Genomic DNA, 20,004 nt, shown 5'->3' with positions numbered 1-20,004 from the left:
ATTCCCCTTACCTACTGGTTTTTGACAAACACTGAGGTCATGTGGTAATTTAAGTGCCATCTGAATCCACATCTCTGAGTTTATGAGAAGAAACTGATTAAAAAGTCAGTGTTTAAACCTGAACTATGAAGTATTATTAAAGAATAATACTTCATAACTGCTCCACCACAGCAACTGAGAGCAGAAACAGGAAGAAAAGCAATGAAAAGCAACACAATTTTCAATGCAATGCAATACAATTTTAAAATGTGTATTATAAACAAATAAATACATAACTATGTTGCGTATAATTATATATAACTATAGTGCATCTGTTTTACTATTTTTAATCAGGAGATTTAAATAATCAAATAATAAGTAGAATTAGATTATATATAAATATGCTTGGAATAATAAGAATACATTTTACATATTTTGAAATACATTTTAAACGCTAATAATTCATTTGTAAATATTAAAATACGTTTTTTTTTGCTTTTGTTTGTTTTAAGTTTCTGCATCAAAAATACTAAAATATCTAAAATATTGTTTTCAATTTAAGTTACTCTAAAAACTAATAAAATAATAATTATAATTTGAATAAATAATAATTACAATAAAATGTGAGTATGAGTTTTTCTTATAATTTAACTGTAGTATTTTTTTTATTATTATTGTTTGGCTAGGTATTTTTAATGGAGATAATTGTTTTTTTGACGTAGCATCTGTATTTTAACTTCAGAAGTACAATTTCTCAGTAGGTTTAACATCACTGTGAATATGAATGTGGAAGCCTGTTTCTGTCATGGAATAATGTTGAATTGAAAGATATAAACACACAATTCTAAAAAAAAAAAAAAAAAAAAAAAAAAAAATTTATATATATATATATATATATATATATATATATATATATATAAAAGGAATTCTAAATTTAAATCTCGCAATTTACAACAAAATTAAAAATTAAAAAGGTAATTGCAACTTTTTTTTCACATTTGGAAATTTCTATTTTGCAGTTTGGACTGTTCTTCTCAGAATTGTGACTTCATGATTCTTTTTTCTCAGAATTGTAAAAAAAAACAAAAACGAATTTTCTAAAATAAAAAGTCATTATAATCTATATATTCTTTATTCCACTGACGCAAACCAGCTTCCAAATGAATGGCACTGCATGGAAGGTACATAAAAATTCATGTATTCCATAAAGTGGACTAAAAATGACAAAATTATCATTTGTGTGTGAACTATCACTCTATTAACAGACCCTTTGGTGTAATATATGTTCAGAAAAGAAACGAGGGTCATCTAAACAGACCCCATTAAAAGCTTCTTAAACATATCTGTTTGTACTGCCTCTGCTTGCGGGAAATTAATTATGTTTTTTCTGTCAGGTTATATTATACAGTCAAAACACGGCTGTAGCTAGGGCTGCATGATTAATCAAATGCAATTAATCGTGATTGTCCGCACATTTAGTCAGTAAACCGGTTCTGTGATTAGTAGTAAACCTCCATCACCTGCTTTCAGGTGGAGCAGCATTTACTACACAGAGCCGTGGTTCTCTGATAAGCTATGCAAAGTCACAATCATAATCGCAGACGATATAATCGTAGGATTGTGAAATCGACTAAATCGTTTGCGATAATGACAGCTGTTTGTGTATCTTCTCAGTGAAGATGTGTAGTAAATGCTGCTCCACCTGAGAGCACGTGAAAATACCACATTTAATAACATTTTAACTCCAAATTCACTTCATAACATCAGTCGAGTCTTTGAAATAGATCTTTCTGTGAGATTATGTGGCTTAAACAGAATAATTAAGGCACACAATATTTCATTGTATTCTAAGCAGTGATAAAGGCTATGTCGATTAGCATTTTATTATAGATATACTTTATTATGATGAAAATTGATATATTGACATAGTCATGTGTTTGTTAGTCACATTGCATCAATGAAAGCAGTTAAATTTATTTAGTATAGTTATATTTGGATTTTAAGGTCGAGCGTGCTCTCTGGCCTTCGGATGGATATTTACCGCTGATCACAGAACTGTGCTTCACAGAAAAATACACATGACAATCACAGCTTCTGCCTTATCACCATTCATTGCCTTTACGACTTAATTTTGATTCATTGTGCAGCACTGTCAGCGCTGAGAGTGTGAGTGGTTCAGATCAGTGTTTCCCATCATTGCCCTGAGGGACAGAGGAAGTTTGGGTCCTCAGGTTTGTACCTGGTGCAGAGTCCGAGGTCAGAGATGGGGTCCCGTCAGGAGGAGCGCTGTCTCCCACCACGTTGGGATCATGAGGCACAGATGGAGGAGATGGGAAGGATGGATGCCTGGAAACTGACTCCTGCAGCAGTTTCTTTGGGACTAAAAGAGACACATAATTCAGCAACTCCGCAAAAATGATACTTCTACTTGAATTACTTTCCTTCTCCCTCACACACGCTCACAATGCGTTAGAGACAATCACGAATCGTCCAGCGTACACAGAAAACAAGACAGTCTTTGTGCTCTGTAGACAATGAAACAAAAGGAAAACATAGTGGCAATGATCAGGATCCAAGCAGACTGGAAGAAAGGAGAAAATGACCACAAATTGTTTTAGATAGTATAGTATTAGATACTGTGGAGAATATTGCATGTAAACCTCCCTGAATCACAGGTGTGTGTTTTAAGGGTTTGTTTAAGTTACTGTGATTTTATCATTGGTTTTTGATTATATTTGGCACATGTCCTCAGAGTGAGTTTTGTGATATTTTACTTTCATATAATCAACAGGATAATTTTAGTGCATATTGCACTAGATGGAGTTTATTAAAAAAAATATCCCTCTTTACACTAAATAAATCATAAAATAAATAATAAAAGAATAAAAGAAAGAAACAATATAATACGCTAAAGTTAATTCTCACCCAGGCTGCATATGATAGATATATAGATAGATAGAATTAAATACCTAACTGTAAATAATATAAATTGAAGTATATTCATTATTTTGCTGCTTAAACCCTTAAATAGACTGCTAATAGCCCTGCGAGAGGTCCAGTTTGGTCTCTTTCTCTCTCTCTCTCTCTCTCTCTCTCTCTCTCTCTCTTTCACACACACACACACACACACACACACACACATAGTTTCAGTAACACACAGCATTTGTTTTAAACTCTCTGAATAAACATGGCACCAAATTTAGCGAAACAGATTTCAGTTAAACTCTAGAGAGTCTGGAAACAGCCTGAGGACACACACACACACCCCGTTACTCTGAGGGAGGTCAAGTTAAAGACTGACACGATCACTGTGTGTGTGTGTGTGTGTGTGTGTGTGTGAGAGATTATAAAGCCCCTGGAGCAATTACAGTCCACTGATTGGGGGTAATTGGAGGCACATGTGAGCTTACATATATTTATATGTATGTATGTATGTGTGTGTGTGTGTGTGCCTCTGTGTCTATTTTTATATATGTGCATGTGTGTTCATTTTCAATTTTGTACAAAATCCTCAAAAACTGAAAGATAATTAAAAAAAAGAGAATAACCCATTTAAAGGGAAATGAATCGCAAATCGTGAAATATGAGTCAAGAGTTTCAGAAGAAAATATGCTTAGGTTTGCCAAGATATAAAGTCTACGATCAAAGTTAAAGATCTCAACAGAATCGAATTTCTCGAATTCTCTCAAGATCCAACATTGTTATGCATTCATTTTATAGCTCTATGTCTACCATTGACTCAGTTGTGTGTATTTGTATTTTAGACAAATGTGAGGCGAAGTTGATGGCTAGCTGAGATCTCTAGGGGACACATTATTTTTCAACACAGCAACCAATGGTGCATGTTTGGAGGCAGGGCTTTCTGTTTTCTTCAACCAATGGAAGACAAGTGAGTGTTAAGGAAACCTATCTGAAAACAGTCACTATTTTTGGTATTACTGTTCAGAGACAATAGCTGCACAGAAAAGACCCACTTTGTGTTTAAACACAAAGAACAGAGAACAGCACAAGAATCAACATGGAAATATTCCTGTGATCAGAGTCAAACTAAACCATTCCAGACCACAAAACGTGTGTGTGTTTTCTCTGGCATAGTATAGCTCTATTATGTGCCGTATGCTGATCTGTGCAGGAAACAGACACACTTAACTCACTGAAGTGTGGCATTCTGGGACAGCTGGAGGCCTTGCTGCACAAATAAAGACCTAGTAATATCTACAGCAATCTGTCTCTGTGTGTGACTCTAATTCAAGACATCAATGAACAGAACGCAAGCCAAATCACACACACACACACACACCCTGAAACACACAATCCTCTAAACCACAGAAAGTGCTATTGAGATTCAATATCAGTGTGCAAACAAAGTACAAATAGTAAAAGTTCATGGAGGAGTGTGTGTGTGTGTGTGTGTGGGCATGTTTTGTGACACATCGGGACACAACTCTGTATAATGACATGGGTATGACACGGGTATTACAAGAAGAGGGTGACTTATGAGGACATACATGTCCCCATTTTTCAAAACACTTATAAATCATACAGAATGAGTTTTTTTGAGAACGTAAAAATGCACAAAGTTTCCTGTGAGGGTTAGGGTTGGTGTAGGGCCATAGAATATACAGTTTGTACAGAATAAAAACCATTACACCTATGGGATGAACACACTTTTCACAAAAACAAACGTGTGTGTGTGTGTGTATGTGAACGTGTCTCTCTCAGTGTTTTTTTTCTTGTTTCACCTGAAACATTGTAGAAACTGCACAACAAGGTGTAGGCAACTATCCACGGCACCTTAACAACATAATGGTGAGTTTTGCACTTGAAAATCTTCCTTGTGCAAAATTTATTCAGAAAATTTAAAAATGTAGTTTGAATGTAAGTGAGAAAGCATGCTTTTTACACACACACACACACACACACCTGCTGACCTTTAGAACCATAATGGCATTTCCACGACAGGTGCTGATGAGAGAATGCTGGTCTCATATCCCACTAAAAGACATGACCAGCAACACTCGATGGCCAGTGTGTGTGTGTGTGTGTGTGTGTGTTTAGAGAAAGCCAGTTTGCTTCTCTCTTTCATTAGAGCAGCTGTAGGAGGGCTCTCAGGCAGGGCTGTGCTGAGCTGGTTGTTGTGTAATGGTGTTTAGTCTCAGTCAGCGTTGTGATGTTTATTGTCTTGTACAGTATCTAACTCCCCGTGCAGGACAGACACATTCCTGATCCGCTCCTTGGTTTTGCACAAATACAACGATAGGCTTGCCAGGTTTTCCATATTTTCATTGCCTAACAAACGTGATGAAAAGGCTTTCTTGAGTTTGATTAATTTCAGTTAAAAAGCAAGGCTTAAAGTTAAAAAGTATTTTATTATTGAATATTTATTTTCATACTAAGCATCATAATGCTGTATGCATTTATATGCTGTAGATAGATCCAAATGCACAGTGATGTCAAGTGAACTTCTACAGAAATTTACTCTGTGTTTATGGAGCAGACAAAACTTTTGTGTGGTGTGTGGCGTGTGTGTAGATATAAAGAAGAAAAGAGAGACAGCTGTTATCATTACAGAGCTAATATTAGACCCTCACGTGAAAACTCTCGGCTCTTTCTCTCTCTCTCAGATGCAAAGGAAAGACAGAGAGAGTATAAGATCAAAAGTCAAGATGAAAGTCATGTGCAGTATAATTGACTGCGGTCAGTGTTTGTTGCTTATGTAAATATGTCTTCCTACAGGTAATGAACTCAACCCATTTCCCATGATGCCTCACTGGAAAGGTGAAAACATGCAGCAGGTTTAATAAGCCTTTAAAATAATCAGGCACAGACTCATGTTTCACTGACCCACAGCTTTACCTGTACTCCGTCTGGCAGGAATGCATTCTGGGAAATGCCTGAATTCCAGCCTGATCCCTGTCACAGAACTGCTTCTCGACTGTATATGAAGATTCAACACATGAAGACAAGAAGGACACCAAGATGTAAACGTGGCAACACTGAAGTCAAAGGTCAATGAAGACAAGTGCCAATCTCATCCCTAAAGTGAACACATATGTACGAATACACTTGTACCTTTGGGTCCTTAACATTAGATACAAACTGAAACTGGCCTTTATCAAAAATGTGTGCTATTTTTCATGCTGTTTATGTACAAAATCATTCCATATCTCATATTGTGTATTATGCTATTTTCATGACTTTTATGTGCAAAATGTAGCATCTCAAAATTCATGCTATACTTCATGACTATTATGTATTAAATCATCACACGTCATATTTCAAGCTATTTTCCTGACTTCTACATATACAATTTTATATATATATATATATATATATATATATATATATTTTTTTTTTTTTTTTTTTTTTTTTTTGCTATATTAACATTTATTATTAATAAATTATTTACATCATATTTATAATAATTGTATATATTTAAAAGAATAATTGTATAATTGTTATAATAATTACTTTACTAATATTTTTCTTTTTATTCCCACTGAAGCAGTCATTCGGTCAAAAAGGTGTTAAAATAATTCATTTGCATTTGTGCATTTATGATTCACAAATTGCTAGTTGTGAAATTACCGTTAGATAAAAGAGTTGCCATTTTATTCAAAAAATGCTTAAATGTAATTCCCACCACAAAATGTTTTAAACAATACATCATTTGAGATGTGGTGGAAATGGCATTTGATGGATTAAGATAAACTGGCAGAATTCTCCTGTGACGCACATATAAACACTGCTGGACATGGTTAGTACACAAATTCAATAAACTAGACCTAAAAGGGTCCTTTAAAGGAGTTTCTAAAAGTGCACAGGGCCAAACGTGCCCAGAAACAAACAGACACACACACACACACACACACACACACAAGACACACACACAAACACAGACAGACAGAGCAGATAAACGTCCAAAGAATGTTTTTCTGCACACCATGTAGAAATAGAGCGAGAGAGAAAGAGAAAGTAAGAGAGAGAGAGAGAGAGAGAGAGATTTTCTCTGTGTAGATCCACCTGGACTGAACTCAAAGCCTGGCGTGTACACACACACACACACACACACACACACACACAGCGCTGGCTCTGTGTTTATGCTGACACAGCGGACAGACCCACATTTCCCCAAACACACGGGCCTGTCCCACACACACACACACAGAGCCAAAGAACAGCATGTGCAGATCCCGGCAGGACAGCAGATCTACATTCGCTCAAACTAGTCTCACATTAACTGCATCAAATCACACAAGATTCTGGACAAAAGCCTGAAGGAATCCTGTTAGAAAACTGTTGATCTTCCTGTGGGTGACTCACAGCTATTCGGTCCTGCGTAACTCTGCTTTTTTTTTTGTTTTTAGCAGTTTCAGCCTCAAATGATGCCTACTACACAGTCACAGAAAATAAATATTAAATAATAAAATGCATAAATCACAAGAGCTCACCAAACCAGTGAGTGTCATACTGACTGGCTGGTTTTCCATCTCATGAATATGCTGTTACATTTTTTGTTCATATTTTAAATTTGTTAAAAATATTGTTTTATCATTTTTATTAGTTCTTTTAAACTATGTCTGTCTTTTCAGTGTTAGTTTAAATTATTGTACTTCAGCGTAAACAATTACATTTAGAAATGCAACTAACTCATATAAAATATGTTTGTTTTTTATATTTATATTTCAAATCAGATATTAGAAATGCTGTATTGGCAACTATATGAATCAAAATAAGTTTAAAAAATTATTTAAATTTTTGTTTCCCATTAAAATGTATTTTATTTGATTTTAAGTAACAGAAATATATATTTGAAAGGCTTTAGTATAGTGATAAAAACCCTGGTGGGTGGATCCTGGGAGTTAAAAGTCATTGAGTTAAACTAGTTCAAGGCTGAAACAGCAGTGTTCAGAGGAAACTCCTGTCTTCCGGTCCACAAATAAAATACTGAATCTGCAATAAGACACATATACAGAATATAACGGAGTAGGAAGAATGAGTATTAGTAAGTAATTGATTTATTTATATAGCGCTTGTTAAACATAAATTATGAAACAAAGACAATTTCAGCTGTAAAGAAGATAATAGTTTCATTATTCGGCTCAATTCAATAACAGCGTTAAAGATGTATCATTAACAAGCATAATTCAGGTTTAGTTTTGCTCTCATCTGAAAGTCCCAGGCAAATTAAATCTGTAATAATTAACCCTTTAAACTCTTCTAAATATGAAGTAACTCGACCTGATCTGTCTATCATCTGTTGCACTGACCAGCTGACTGACCGACTGACTGATTGGTTTGTTGGTTGGGCCATTTTTACACTACAACTGGTTTCAGTGGTTTTAAAAATAACCTGGCTCCAACAAGTCTAAACTGATGCGATCTGGTTTATGAATGTACCTGCCTGCAGAACAGAAGACTAGTTTACCCCTGAAGTAAATATAACACACACACACACACACACATTATCAAGTCGTCCTTAGCTTGTGTGTCATGACTGTATCACAGACGCTTGTAAAATTAAATACAAATGAAACACGTGTGAGCTGAAGGTTATAAAAGCGGATTGATCTCGTAACACGGTTCATGTCTGTGAGGGAAGCACAAACTCAAAGCGTCTGTTTACAGTGAGCAGTTTTAATAAGCGCACGCCCCGCTGCGCTCGCATCTCGCATGATTACAAAATAAAGCTGAAAAATTCAGTCCCTCTGTTCGGTGAAAACCAGCGCCAAACTCTTACTCTGTCCCGACAAATTAGTGTTAACAGGCACAAGTCTGGCCAATAAATCCACATATGCTGAAAATGTCCTCTCTGTGTCTGTTAACGTGCCTGAAGGTCTCCTGAACACACACTGTACACACAAATACACACACATGCTGCGGATATTAATGGACTTGAGGGCCATTTAAAGCTCAGTAGCACAAAGAGTCACGGAGAACAACTGTTCTAGATGACCATGATTCAATTCTACACAAATATAGACAAGTATGGACTTAAGTTTTAGGTAACACTGTTTTTAAGGTATCATAATTACATGCAAATAATTCTAAAACAAAACCCAACCTTTATTTTTTATTTTTTTTGTGCACCAAGGCTGCATTTATGTGTTCAAAAATACTGTAAAAACAGTAATATATATTACAATTTCAAATAACAGTTTTCTTTTTAAATTATATTTTAAAATGTAATTTATTACTGTGATCAAAGTTATATATATTTTTATCATCTTTACTCCACTCCTGTTTTCTGTCGAGAAACCAATTATTTCACAGATAAAACCCTAAAAAGAAGCAGGATGTATTTATCTCATCACATACCATACACTTAGTCAAATACAGCAAAGGGTTCTTCCTCATGAGAACATTTGTTTCCTGGTGGACTGAGAAAAACCTGTGCATATTGCATAATGATTCCTGGAAAAGATGTAAACCAAGGCAATCAGAGCTTGGCATTTTGAGAAACTGTAGCCATTCAGGACGTCATTGAACATCTAATGATGGAGTGAAAGAGACACACCTAAAATAAAACATCTGCTACAACTGCTCAATCCGTCATTCCTTCAGGACACAGAGAGCGAGAGAGAGAGAGAGAGAGAGAGTGCCTGAAAGAGAGAGAGAGAGAGAGAGAGAGAGCCTGAAAGAGAGAGAGAGAGAGAGAGAGAGCATGAGAGAGAGTGCATGAGAGAGAGAGGGGATGAGAGAGAGAGAGAGAGAGAGAGGGAGCATGAGAGAGAGAGAGAGAGAGAGAGAGAGAGAGAGGGAGCATGAGAGAGAGAGAGAGAGAGAGAGAGAGAGAGGGAGCATGAGAGAGAGAGAGAGAGAGAGGGAGCATGAGAGAGAGAGAGAGAGAGAGAGAGAGAGAGAGGGAGCATGAGAGAGAGAGAGAGAGAGTGCATGAGAGAGAGAGGGGATGAGAGAGAGAGAGAGAGAGAGAGAGAGGGAGCATGAGAGAGAGAGAGAGAGAGAGAGAGAGAGAGAGAGAGAGGGAGCATGAGAGAGAGAGAGAGGGAGCATGAGAGAGAGAGAGATGAGGGCATGTTTAAAAGGAAGAAAAACGTGAAGAAAAGCAAAAGAAAACAAGATCACAATGAAACTGAAGGCGGATTTTCATTTCGAAACACGGAGACTTATGAAAGAGAACAACAAACACACACACACACACACACACACACACACACACACACACACTGGTTTTTATGGTTTACAGGGACTCTCCTTAGGTGTAATGGTTTTTATAGTTGTGCAAACTGTATTTTCTATCACCCTACACCAACCTTAAACCTCAACCTACCCCTCACAGGAAACTTTGTGCATTTTTTGATTTTCAAGAATCCTCATTCTGTATGTTTTATAAGTCTTTTGAATTACAGGAACACTGAAAGGGCCATCATAAATCACCTTCACATTATAATACTTACAGTATGTCATACCCATGTCATCATATAAATGCGTGTCCTCATAAACCACATAAGCATGCACACACACACACACAGAATGACACAGAATCACAGCATGCATGTCAAATGTGTGTGTAGTAAATCTTTAGCTAATCACAGATACAGACCTTCTTACTTCATGTGGCTTTAACCTATCAGTATTTCCCAGGAAATGGTGACTGAGGATGGTTTGTCTGTTTGATAATCTTGATAGCAAAATTGCTCCTGGAGGTAAACTAAATAAGACTTATCCTACTTCAGGCACTTTCTCAAAAGTTTTCAAAGTCTCTTTTGATCGCCATTTTATTTTTTTATTTTTTGGTTTCTTTGATGAATGGAATGTTTGTAATTATTTCAAATATGTATATAAAATACATTATAATTTAATGTTCAATTTAAATTAATAATATACAATAAAAGTATTAACTTTTATATATATTATATATATATATTATATATATTATATATATATATATATATATATATAGTCGTTTTCTTTTGGGATTAGTTGAAGGGATTGGCTTAGTCATATAACCAGTTTTATAAAAGTCAAAAAAATGTGCATTAAAAAAAGTAATGTTTACTAAAGCCAAGTAAACGTGCGTGTCACTGCTATAATGTTGGAACATGTTGCTATGCGGTTGCTAGGTACACGATCATCCCTCACGTCTGTAGTAAGACTAGGCACCAAAATACAATGGCTCACTTTACAAGCTTTGTTCAAATCACCAACTTCTATAAATAATAGAACTAGTGATGCATTAGTGAACACGTGAACATTCCAATCCTCTCAAACAGTCACTTTATAAATACAAATCCTTCACAAACACACACACACACACACACGCACTGTATAAAAATCAGAAGCTCACTTACAGACACATGATGGAAATCAGACTGTTTTCTCTTTCTGTCTGTCCTGCGGTCAGCGTCTACCTGTGCTCACGTGTGTTCAGAGCCACACACAGACGCTCGAGCCATGAAACAAAACTCCACAACACTCCTCCAACTCCAAACACACGACCAAACTCCTCAAGAGTCTATTGTGTCCTCCTGCCTTTCTTTCTCCAGCTCGTGTCTCCTGATTCACGGCTTTCTCTCCGGCGAGAGAGCAGCACTGAGCACCTCCGTGAGCATGGACACACACACACACACACACACACACACACACACACACACACACACAGGCGGTGAGAGGGGCTGGAGTTCACTGGAGGGGGCGTGTAGGTTTGAGTCAGTGTGTATTAGACAAAGCCAGACAAAAAGAAACAGGAAGTGACATTAGAGATTCATTCAGTGGAGACTGTGGCTTTGGATCTTTGATCTCTCTCTCTCTCTCTCTCTCTCTCTCTCTCACACACACACACACACACACACACGCTGGCTTTACTTTGACTTTAATCCAAAAGGGAAAAACACAATTCAGCCAATTTAGGATTAAAGGGACAGACAAAATAAAGTTGGAAGAACTCTTTTTCATGCAGTTAGAATATATGGTGGCAGAAGTGTTTACGGTGTAAAAAGCACTACAAAATGAGAGCAAAAGTGGTCCATTATAGTGGACATCACGAACAGTTCAGACCCAAGAAAAATAATCAGGAGGCCAAAAACCAGCACACGAGAACCGATCAGCGCACTCCTCCTGTGTGGCGTCTGACACGCTCAGTGCTGGACTGAAGCCTGCTGGCCTCCTATTGGCTGATCCGCAGCTATGCAGATGACCTCTGACCTCAACCACACCCCGAATGACCCACTGAACGAGCGGCGCTTCACATGTGCTGCCCTCACACTGCTGATATCCCAGCATGCCGTGCTCTCTCAAACACTGCAGCACTCTTTCAAACAGTGAATAAATCACAAGTGTCTTGTAACTCCCAAACTATCAAACACAGAGAGTGAGGGCTGAACTGAGCATGTGCAAACAGAGCTGGCGCCGTGTGTTTGGATTGAAAGCCAATTAAAAGAACAGCCTTTTAAGGGCAATGGTATGCTGCGATAGACCAAAACACCTCGGCTCGCTCTCTCGGGTCACATGATCCGACTGGTTTCTGTTGATTTCTCCTGAGCCGAATGCTGTCAGTGGTTCTGAAGACATTAGTCATGCTCATTAAACTCAAATTATCTGTCAGTCACACTGATGGAGCCACGAATATGAACCTCATAAACTCAAATCCAGGAAAAAAGAAAAAAGAAAAGAGCAAGCTGGTAAATAAATATTAAATATAGAAGTGAATAAATGCATAAATAATATTTTAACTAATTTATAAATAATATTTCTAATTATAAATAATGTCTATAAATGATAAAATGCATTTTTAAAAGTAGAGGATTCATGCATTAATTAAGTAATTAATCATAATATATCAAATATATAAATGAGTAAATAAATAACTGCTAATATTTATATACACAATATAGAAATATTTTATAATAATTTATAAATACTATTAATTTACAAGAAATTAGACAGTAAACTGGTCAAAAACTTAGTTAATACAATTCTTTCATCAATAAAAAAGAAAGAATTAATATTTATTTTATAATATGTATTTATTATTTTAAAATGTATTTATTTAAGTAAATGCATACAATAACCAATTTTAATATGTAAAAAAAATTAATAAATTAATACATATTTATCTTATAATATGATTCAAACAAATTTCTAACAAATAATCAATTAATAAAATTTATAATATCATAAAGCGTTTTGTTTCGTAATTAATGGCTAAAATAACATAAATACACAAAAAATTATTATGCATATATTAATGATTATAAATAAATATTTAATAGATTAATAAATATTTTTTCTTTTTTTTTTTAGCTTCGACTCCTCAAGGAAGGCTTGGTGTTTCATCAGATTTCTGGGACAGGAAATAGTTAGCGTACAAGGAAAGTTTCGGTCGGGCCTGACTGACGTTTAATCAGCTAGAAAAACTGCATTCAGTCTGACAAAAAACAAACCACATTCATCTGATTTGAAGCATAAACACACGCAAACTCAGATGCACAGGAAGCCGAGAAACTTGTTTTTATCTCACTGCAGCATCCTAACCGCCGAAAAACTAGATTCTATGATTATTTGTTGGATCGCTCTCACTTGAACACATGAGTCTGGTTTAACATCTGAAATCACAGCCCAGCTGATATCTGCTCTTAAACAAACACACCGCACTCTGTCTGTTTTCACAACCAAACCACACACTTCCCAAACACCACAACCATGACTGCAGTAATAACACTTGGTGGAAGTTCAGAAACACGACTCTTTATAGTCTGTCACATGTATTTGGACAGACAGATGAATGGTTCTGAGTCTGGTCTGGAAGCTGAAACCCTGCAGAACCATCAACACAAACAGTATGACAGCAGTGATCATACTGACACACTTGGTGATCTGAACAAAGCTCTAACTATATGCTATAATCTACAGTTTTGAACTGGTTTCTAATAATGAAGGCACACACAAGAGAAATCATGGCTAGTCCAGCTGTAAAGTGATCACTGCCCTCTAGTGTTCAAATACTGTCTCACACCTCTGTAGATTTATTCATGTGCTTACTGTAATTACATAAAATCATATTCAAACAGCACAGAACAGGTGATTTGAGAATACTTTGTGTTTGTTTAATTCTATAAAAAACTGATACAAAATAGCAGAGAGAATGCAACTGTAGATCAATTTAATGATACAACATTTAACTGCATTTTGCATTTCTTCCCTCATACATTTTAATGCATTGAAATTAAAAATGTGACATGACTGAAATTTTCACTATTTACAGCAGATTGCAAAAAATATTATAGGCTGTCTGATATTTCTCATTTGTGAGAAATTTGACAGAAAACAGACAAATAATCTCTTTCTGATTATCAATGACAATTATCAATTATGATAATTAATATAATAATATAATGATTATCAATGATTATAACTGACATATAATAAGCAAGGAATATACTCACAAATGAGAGATATGGGAGAAAAGGATGAGCTAACAGCTTGGGATATAAATATTGGTGAGCTCTGTGGTAGTTTGTGGGAGATGTTCAAGATTATCATTAGACCCAGTATCAAATCTATTAAAAAATGTATTTAATCCATCTGCCCATGTCTGACCACCAAGGACAATATACCTTCTTACTTTATTTTCATGTCCAGACATCATATTTAGATCTTTCCAAACTTCTCTCACATTCTTTTGTTGTAGTTTCTGTTCCATTTTTAACTTATAACTCACTTTCCCCTCTCTAACTTTAACTTTCAATAACCTCTGTACTGCCCTCTTTTTCTTGTTTAATAACACTTTTAACTCAGAGGTAACCCAAGGCTTATTGTTTGAATAACATTTGATCTTTTTAGTATGGAGTGTGTTTTCAACACAGAAGTTAATATAATCTGTAATACATTCAGTTAGACTATCAATGTCCTCCTCATGTGATTTGCACAGAAACCTCAATCAGTTGTTTCAAAACAGTCCAAAAATAGTTATAATATTATTCGACTTTATTTATTTAGTTTATTTTTTATAAAATTATAGTAAATTAACTAAATAATAGTGTGTGATAATATTATTAAAAATAAAAGGCAGTCCTAGTATTAAATACAAATACATTTATTTTATAGTGAACTTAAAAATAAAAAGCTAATATAATAATACTAGTTTTTTTGTTTGCCTCTTTAAGAAGAATCGCTTTATGTATTCCCCAATTTTAAGTAGCTTTGGATAAAAAGCTGTTGCTCAGTGTAGTGTAGTCACTGAAGGGACTGGAGGTGTTGAGGTGTGAGGTGTGTAACTCACCGCAGGTGTGTATGACGCTGAGGTATTTGCGGGTGCCGTGGTAACAGGGGTCACCGAACTCTTGTGTCGAGGCGCGGACCACACAGGAGCGTTTCCCCTGGCAACGTGATGTCATCACCTGCAGAGCCACATCTGATGAGCAGTCTGGAACCACATGACACGTCAGGTGAGATCCCAGGACACACACACACACACACACAATATAGACATCTACTGACTTCTAATGACCGATTAAAAATAAAAAAAACTTCAGTGCTTGGTTCACTTAGATATCATTGCTCCAAATAAGGATGTTCCTGAATGTTATCAACTGGAGAATTTGTCATTTCAAGACACAATGTTGCCAGCAAATTCTGATTTATAAACTAGTGTTATTTTAGTATTGCGATGAAAAGTCTGAATTATTGGTTCTGAAAATATATATTTTTTTAAATCGCTATTTAGAAATAAAATTCAATAAAATTAGAAAATTTTCACATCAAATTTGTATAACAAATAAGTATAAATGAAATACTATTATAGTTCTTATAGTGTGCATTACTTATTGTTCTATTTTTACATTTCATCTACATTTTTCTTCAAGTTTTAGTAATTGTCATTTCATTTGGATGGGAACTTCGGATTGTTAATCAATTGAGTCAGTTTGGGAGCTCGGAGCGGGTTCGCGAATCATTTGACTCATTTTGGGGATCGCAAATCATTTGAGTCAGTGGGAGTTCGGAGCGGGTTCACAAATCATTTGAGTCAGTTCGGAGTTCGGAGCATGAATAATTTGAGTCAGTTCGGGGGTTCGGAGCGCGAATCATTTGAGTCCGTTCGGGAGTTCGGAGCGTGAATCATTTTAATCAGTTCGGGAGTGAAGGGGCAAGGAACTCGACCGGAAGTTGAAGTCGGGTGGGGGCTGCCATCTTTTAGCAGAACTTCACTTGCGTTAGCATTCCCATTGACTCCCATTCATTTTGGCGTCACTTTGACAGCGAATAACTTTACATCTGAGGCGTTTAAAGACTCTGTTTGTCCATTATTTATTTCTAAAGATACACGACAATGTATAAAGGGCTCCATTACCTTCTATGTTACATTATGGCCCCGTATAAACAGTTTTTGTAAAAAATAGGCTAACGATTGCGTCATAACCACTCGGCTCGCTGTCGAATTACCGTACAGACAGGAGGAGAAGCTCGCAGGCAATTAACTTAATATGGCGTACTGGCGTTACATTTTAAAATACTATACAAAATAATTAATCAGAATACTTACTCCTGCTCACTCACGACAAAGAACTCCCCGCTCAAGCTCGCCGTCTCTGCAAGATTAACGATGGCAGTTTGCACGCACAGCTACTAGAAGATTTACATCTGTCAGACAGGTTGCTGACGTCGTCAAGCTTCGTTTGAGTCTGCGCGTCAGAAACGGAAGTGCTAAAAAACGCTAAAGCTGGGCTTCATTTGTCTCAATAGAGTTCCAATGGGGTCGCTGTGTCCATTTCTTTTACTGTCTATGGCTCGGAGCGGGATAGCGAATCATTTGACTCAGTTTGGGGATCGCGAATCATTTGAGTCAGTTCGGGGATCGCGAATCATTTGAGTCAGTTCGGGGATCGCGAATCATTTGAGTCAGTTCGGGAGATCGGAGCGGGACCGCGAATCATTTGACTCAGTTTGGGGATCGCGAATCATTTGAATCAGTTTGGCGATCGCGAATCATTTGAGTCAGTTCGGGAGCACGGAGCGGGATCGCGAATCATTTGACTCAGTATTAGGGATCGCGAATCGTTTGAGTCAGTTCGGGAGATCGGAGCGGGACCGCGAATCATTTGACTCAGTTTGGGGATCGCGAATCATTTGAGTCAGTTTGGGGATCGCGAATCATTTGAATCAGTTTGGCGATCGCGAATCATTTGAGTCAGTTCGGGAGCACGGAGCGGGATCGCGAATCATTTGACTCAGTATTAGGGATCGCGAATCGTTTGAGTCAGTTCGGGAGATAGGAGCGGGACCGCGAATCATTTGACTCAGTTTGGGGATCGCGAATCATTTGAGTCAGTTCGGGAGTTCGGAGCGGGTTTGCGCTACCTCTCATTGAGGTATCAGCTTTGTCTTAAGATGTCTTCATTCAGTACAAGTGCAAAATGTGCAACAGCAACCTCTGAGCAGTAAAATGAGTCTTGGAAGAGATTACAACAAGACAATAAAGAGATCTCACACGGTTCTCTCCCATTGTCCTTTTAGATTCCTTTCTCTCAGAACTTTTTCTCTCATCTCTCCTTAAGATTTTTTGGAGAAACATCTGAGACACTGTTGAAACTAAAATGGGAGGTACATGAGAATCACAACAAAGTTTTCTTGAGGTTAGAAAGAGCAACCACTGATCAATAAAATATGCATATAATGGAGTCTTGATTGAGATTGCAGCAAGACAAAAGAGATATTTTATGTTTCTTCCAAAACAATGTCTGTTTTGACTCTTATTTTCTCATGTCTCATTTGTGTCTACTTCCATTTCTCCTAAGGAATTTTAGGAGAAACATCTGAAATGCTGTTGATACTAAAATGAGAGATACTGTATATTAGAATCTCATCCTAGCGTCCTGAGTTTAGGAAAAGCAACCACTGAGAAATAAAACATACCTGACTTTAAAAAATAATGCCCTATAATTACATCGTTTAGTGAAGGTACTTCAAATCTTCAATATGTTGCTATTTCAGTGCTGCTTTTCTTCTGAATTTGAGAGAGTTGAAGCCGCTGTAGCCTGCAGGTTATGTGACTCTCAAAAGCATTCGCTGTGTCTTGGTCACACCACTTCATTTCCCACTGGACTAATCATGCTTTTATTTCAGGAAATTGCACAAAGTCAGCCAATCAGATTAGAGCTGGCAGGATAGAGAAGGTGTGTAATATGAGAGAGAGGGACAGAGAGAGAGAGAGACAGAGAGAGAGACACACACACACAGAGAGAGAGAGAGAGAGAGTGAGAGAGATCCATTAACACTGAGCATGAGTTCAGCTCGTAGCATCAGTCATTGAAGATCTGAGGAGCGGAGACATGTCATCACCTTACAACTAATGGCTTGAACAAATGTCAGAGGTCAAAGGTCACAGAGTTGTGTTAGTAAACAGAGACCTGATTTATGAACCGCATAACCAGCCGATGCTGTCAAAGTTAAAACTGATTTACAGTGCCACTGGGATACATCGCCTCTCTTCTGACAGACACTGCACTGCAGATCTAGTTCTGGTGAGAGAAAGACCCCTGGGTCACATTCAGTCCTCCATCAACGACAAATCTGAGTTCACAGCTCTGGATGGGGTAAATATGAGGCGTGGGAACTGTACAGAAACACATGGAGGACGTGAACTTTGTGCTTCTGTGAGCAAAGTACACTACCGTCAAAAGAAATGAATACTTTCATTAAGAAGTGATGCATTAAACTGATCAAAAGTCACCAGACATTCAGAATGTTATAAAAGATTTTTATCTCAAATAAACGCTGTTCTTTTAAACCTTCTATTCATTGAAGAATCCTGTTTCCATAAAAATATGAAGCAGCACAACTGTTTTAAATGTTTCTTGAGCAGCAAATCAGTATATTAGAATGATTTCTGAAGATCATGTGACACTGAAGACTGGAGGAAATTACATTTTAAGACACATTAAAATAGGAAACAAATATTTTAAATTGCCACAAATGCATTTTTGATCAAATAAATGAGCAGAAGAGCAGATGAGACTTATTTCAAAAACATTTTAAAAAATCTTACCGATCCCAAACTTTTGAACAGTAGTTTATATAAAGTGTTTAGATTGAGATATTAAATTCATAACATAATGAGTAAAATTATTGTAATTGATTACTATTCTATATTTATTCTCTGAATTTTTTATTTTAAGTGATTAAAATTAAGGACTGAAACATTTGAAAATTATTAGCAAAAAGTATGAAAAAAAGAGAAAAATAATATTGTGTAGTATAATGCACAACAATAACAAATATTGATAAAAAAATAAAAAAGTCTTATTGTGTACATTGTTCTAAATATAAAAAATAGTCTGGAAGTAATTCTAGAGAAAATGCATGTGGATGATGAATTATCAATATTATCATAGCTTACATTTCATATTCCAATTCGAATTCGGATGTATAAAAAAATCAGTTCCTGTTAAATATTCTCAAATCAAATCAAATCTTGAAGTCTATCAGTCTAAGATCTGACTGGTGTAGTTTCAATGGCTTTAATGACCTTTAACTCTCACAGATGGATTCTTGAGCAGCTTCTGGTGAAATGAGAGAGAAACAGACATCATTAACCCCATCATCGAGTCCTGTGTCAGAGTGATTAGTCAAGCGCTGATTGAAGGGCTGGTGTTTTCTCTCGCCCACACACACACACACACACACACACACACACACACACACACACACACACACACACACACACACACACACACACACACACACACACACACACACACACACACACACACACACACACACACACACACGCACGGGCACGCACGCACACACACACAGCTCTCATTTATTGCTGCAAAGACCAAAGGAAAAAAACATCCATATTTGATACTGTATATGATGGTGAATGTCATAATACTTTAACATAACTTCACTAATAATAGCAGCATTACCTATGATTAAAAGTCTCTTTATGCCAAATCAATCTGTCTCTGCACACAGAAGTCTCACCAACACAATAACAGCCAATCAGAACATCCAACCGGTCCCTAAATGATGTAAATGCAGGTCTTAACCTCATTATCTACCAAC

The 20,004-nt window shown here is 36.5% G+C and overlaps 1 protein-coding gene across 2 annotated transcripts in view; it reads right to left on the bottom strand.

The window, feature by feature from the left end:
• The window catches only part of LOC127984576 (protein eva-1 homolog A), a 38,534-nt gene that overhangs the window by 4,083 nt on the left and 14,447 nt on the right, over positions 1 to 20,004 (bottom strand). Inside the window, exons 5-6 of one of the 2 annotated variants that reach the window (XM_052587281.1) lie at positions 15,221 to 15,364; positions 2,219 to 2,359 (exon numbers count right to left, since the gene is read on the bottom strand). In XM_052587281.1, the coding sequence (XP_052443241.1) occupies positions 2,219 to 2,359; positions 15,221 to 15,364 (285 nt within the window). Of the gene's footprint in view, positions 1 to 2,218; positions 2,360 to 11,291; positions 11,589 to 15,220; positions 15,365 to 20,004 lie in introns of those variants that run through there. The other variant, XM_052587282.1, reaches the window with a different exon arrangement.

The sequence above is a fragment of the Carassius gibelio genome, chromosome B20 (assembly GCF_023724105.1).
Source record: "Carassius gibelio isolate Cgi1373 ecotype wild population from Czech Republic chromosome B20, carGib1.2-hapl.c, whole genome shotgun sequence".
In the NCBI taxonomy this organism is placed as follows: Eukaryota; Metazoa; Chordata; class Actinopteri; order Cypriniformes; family Cyprinidae; genus Carassius; species Carassius gibelio.
The sequence above is the reverse complement of the archived record's forward strand: the minus strand, read 5'-3'. Positions and strand labels throughout refer to the sequence as shown.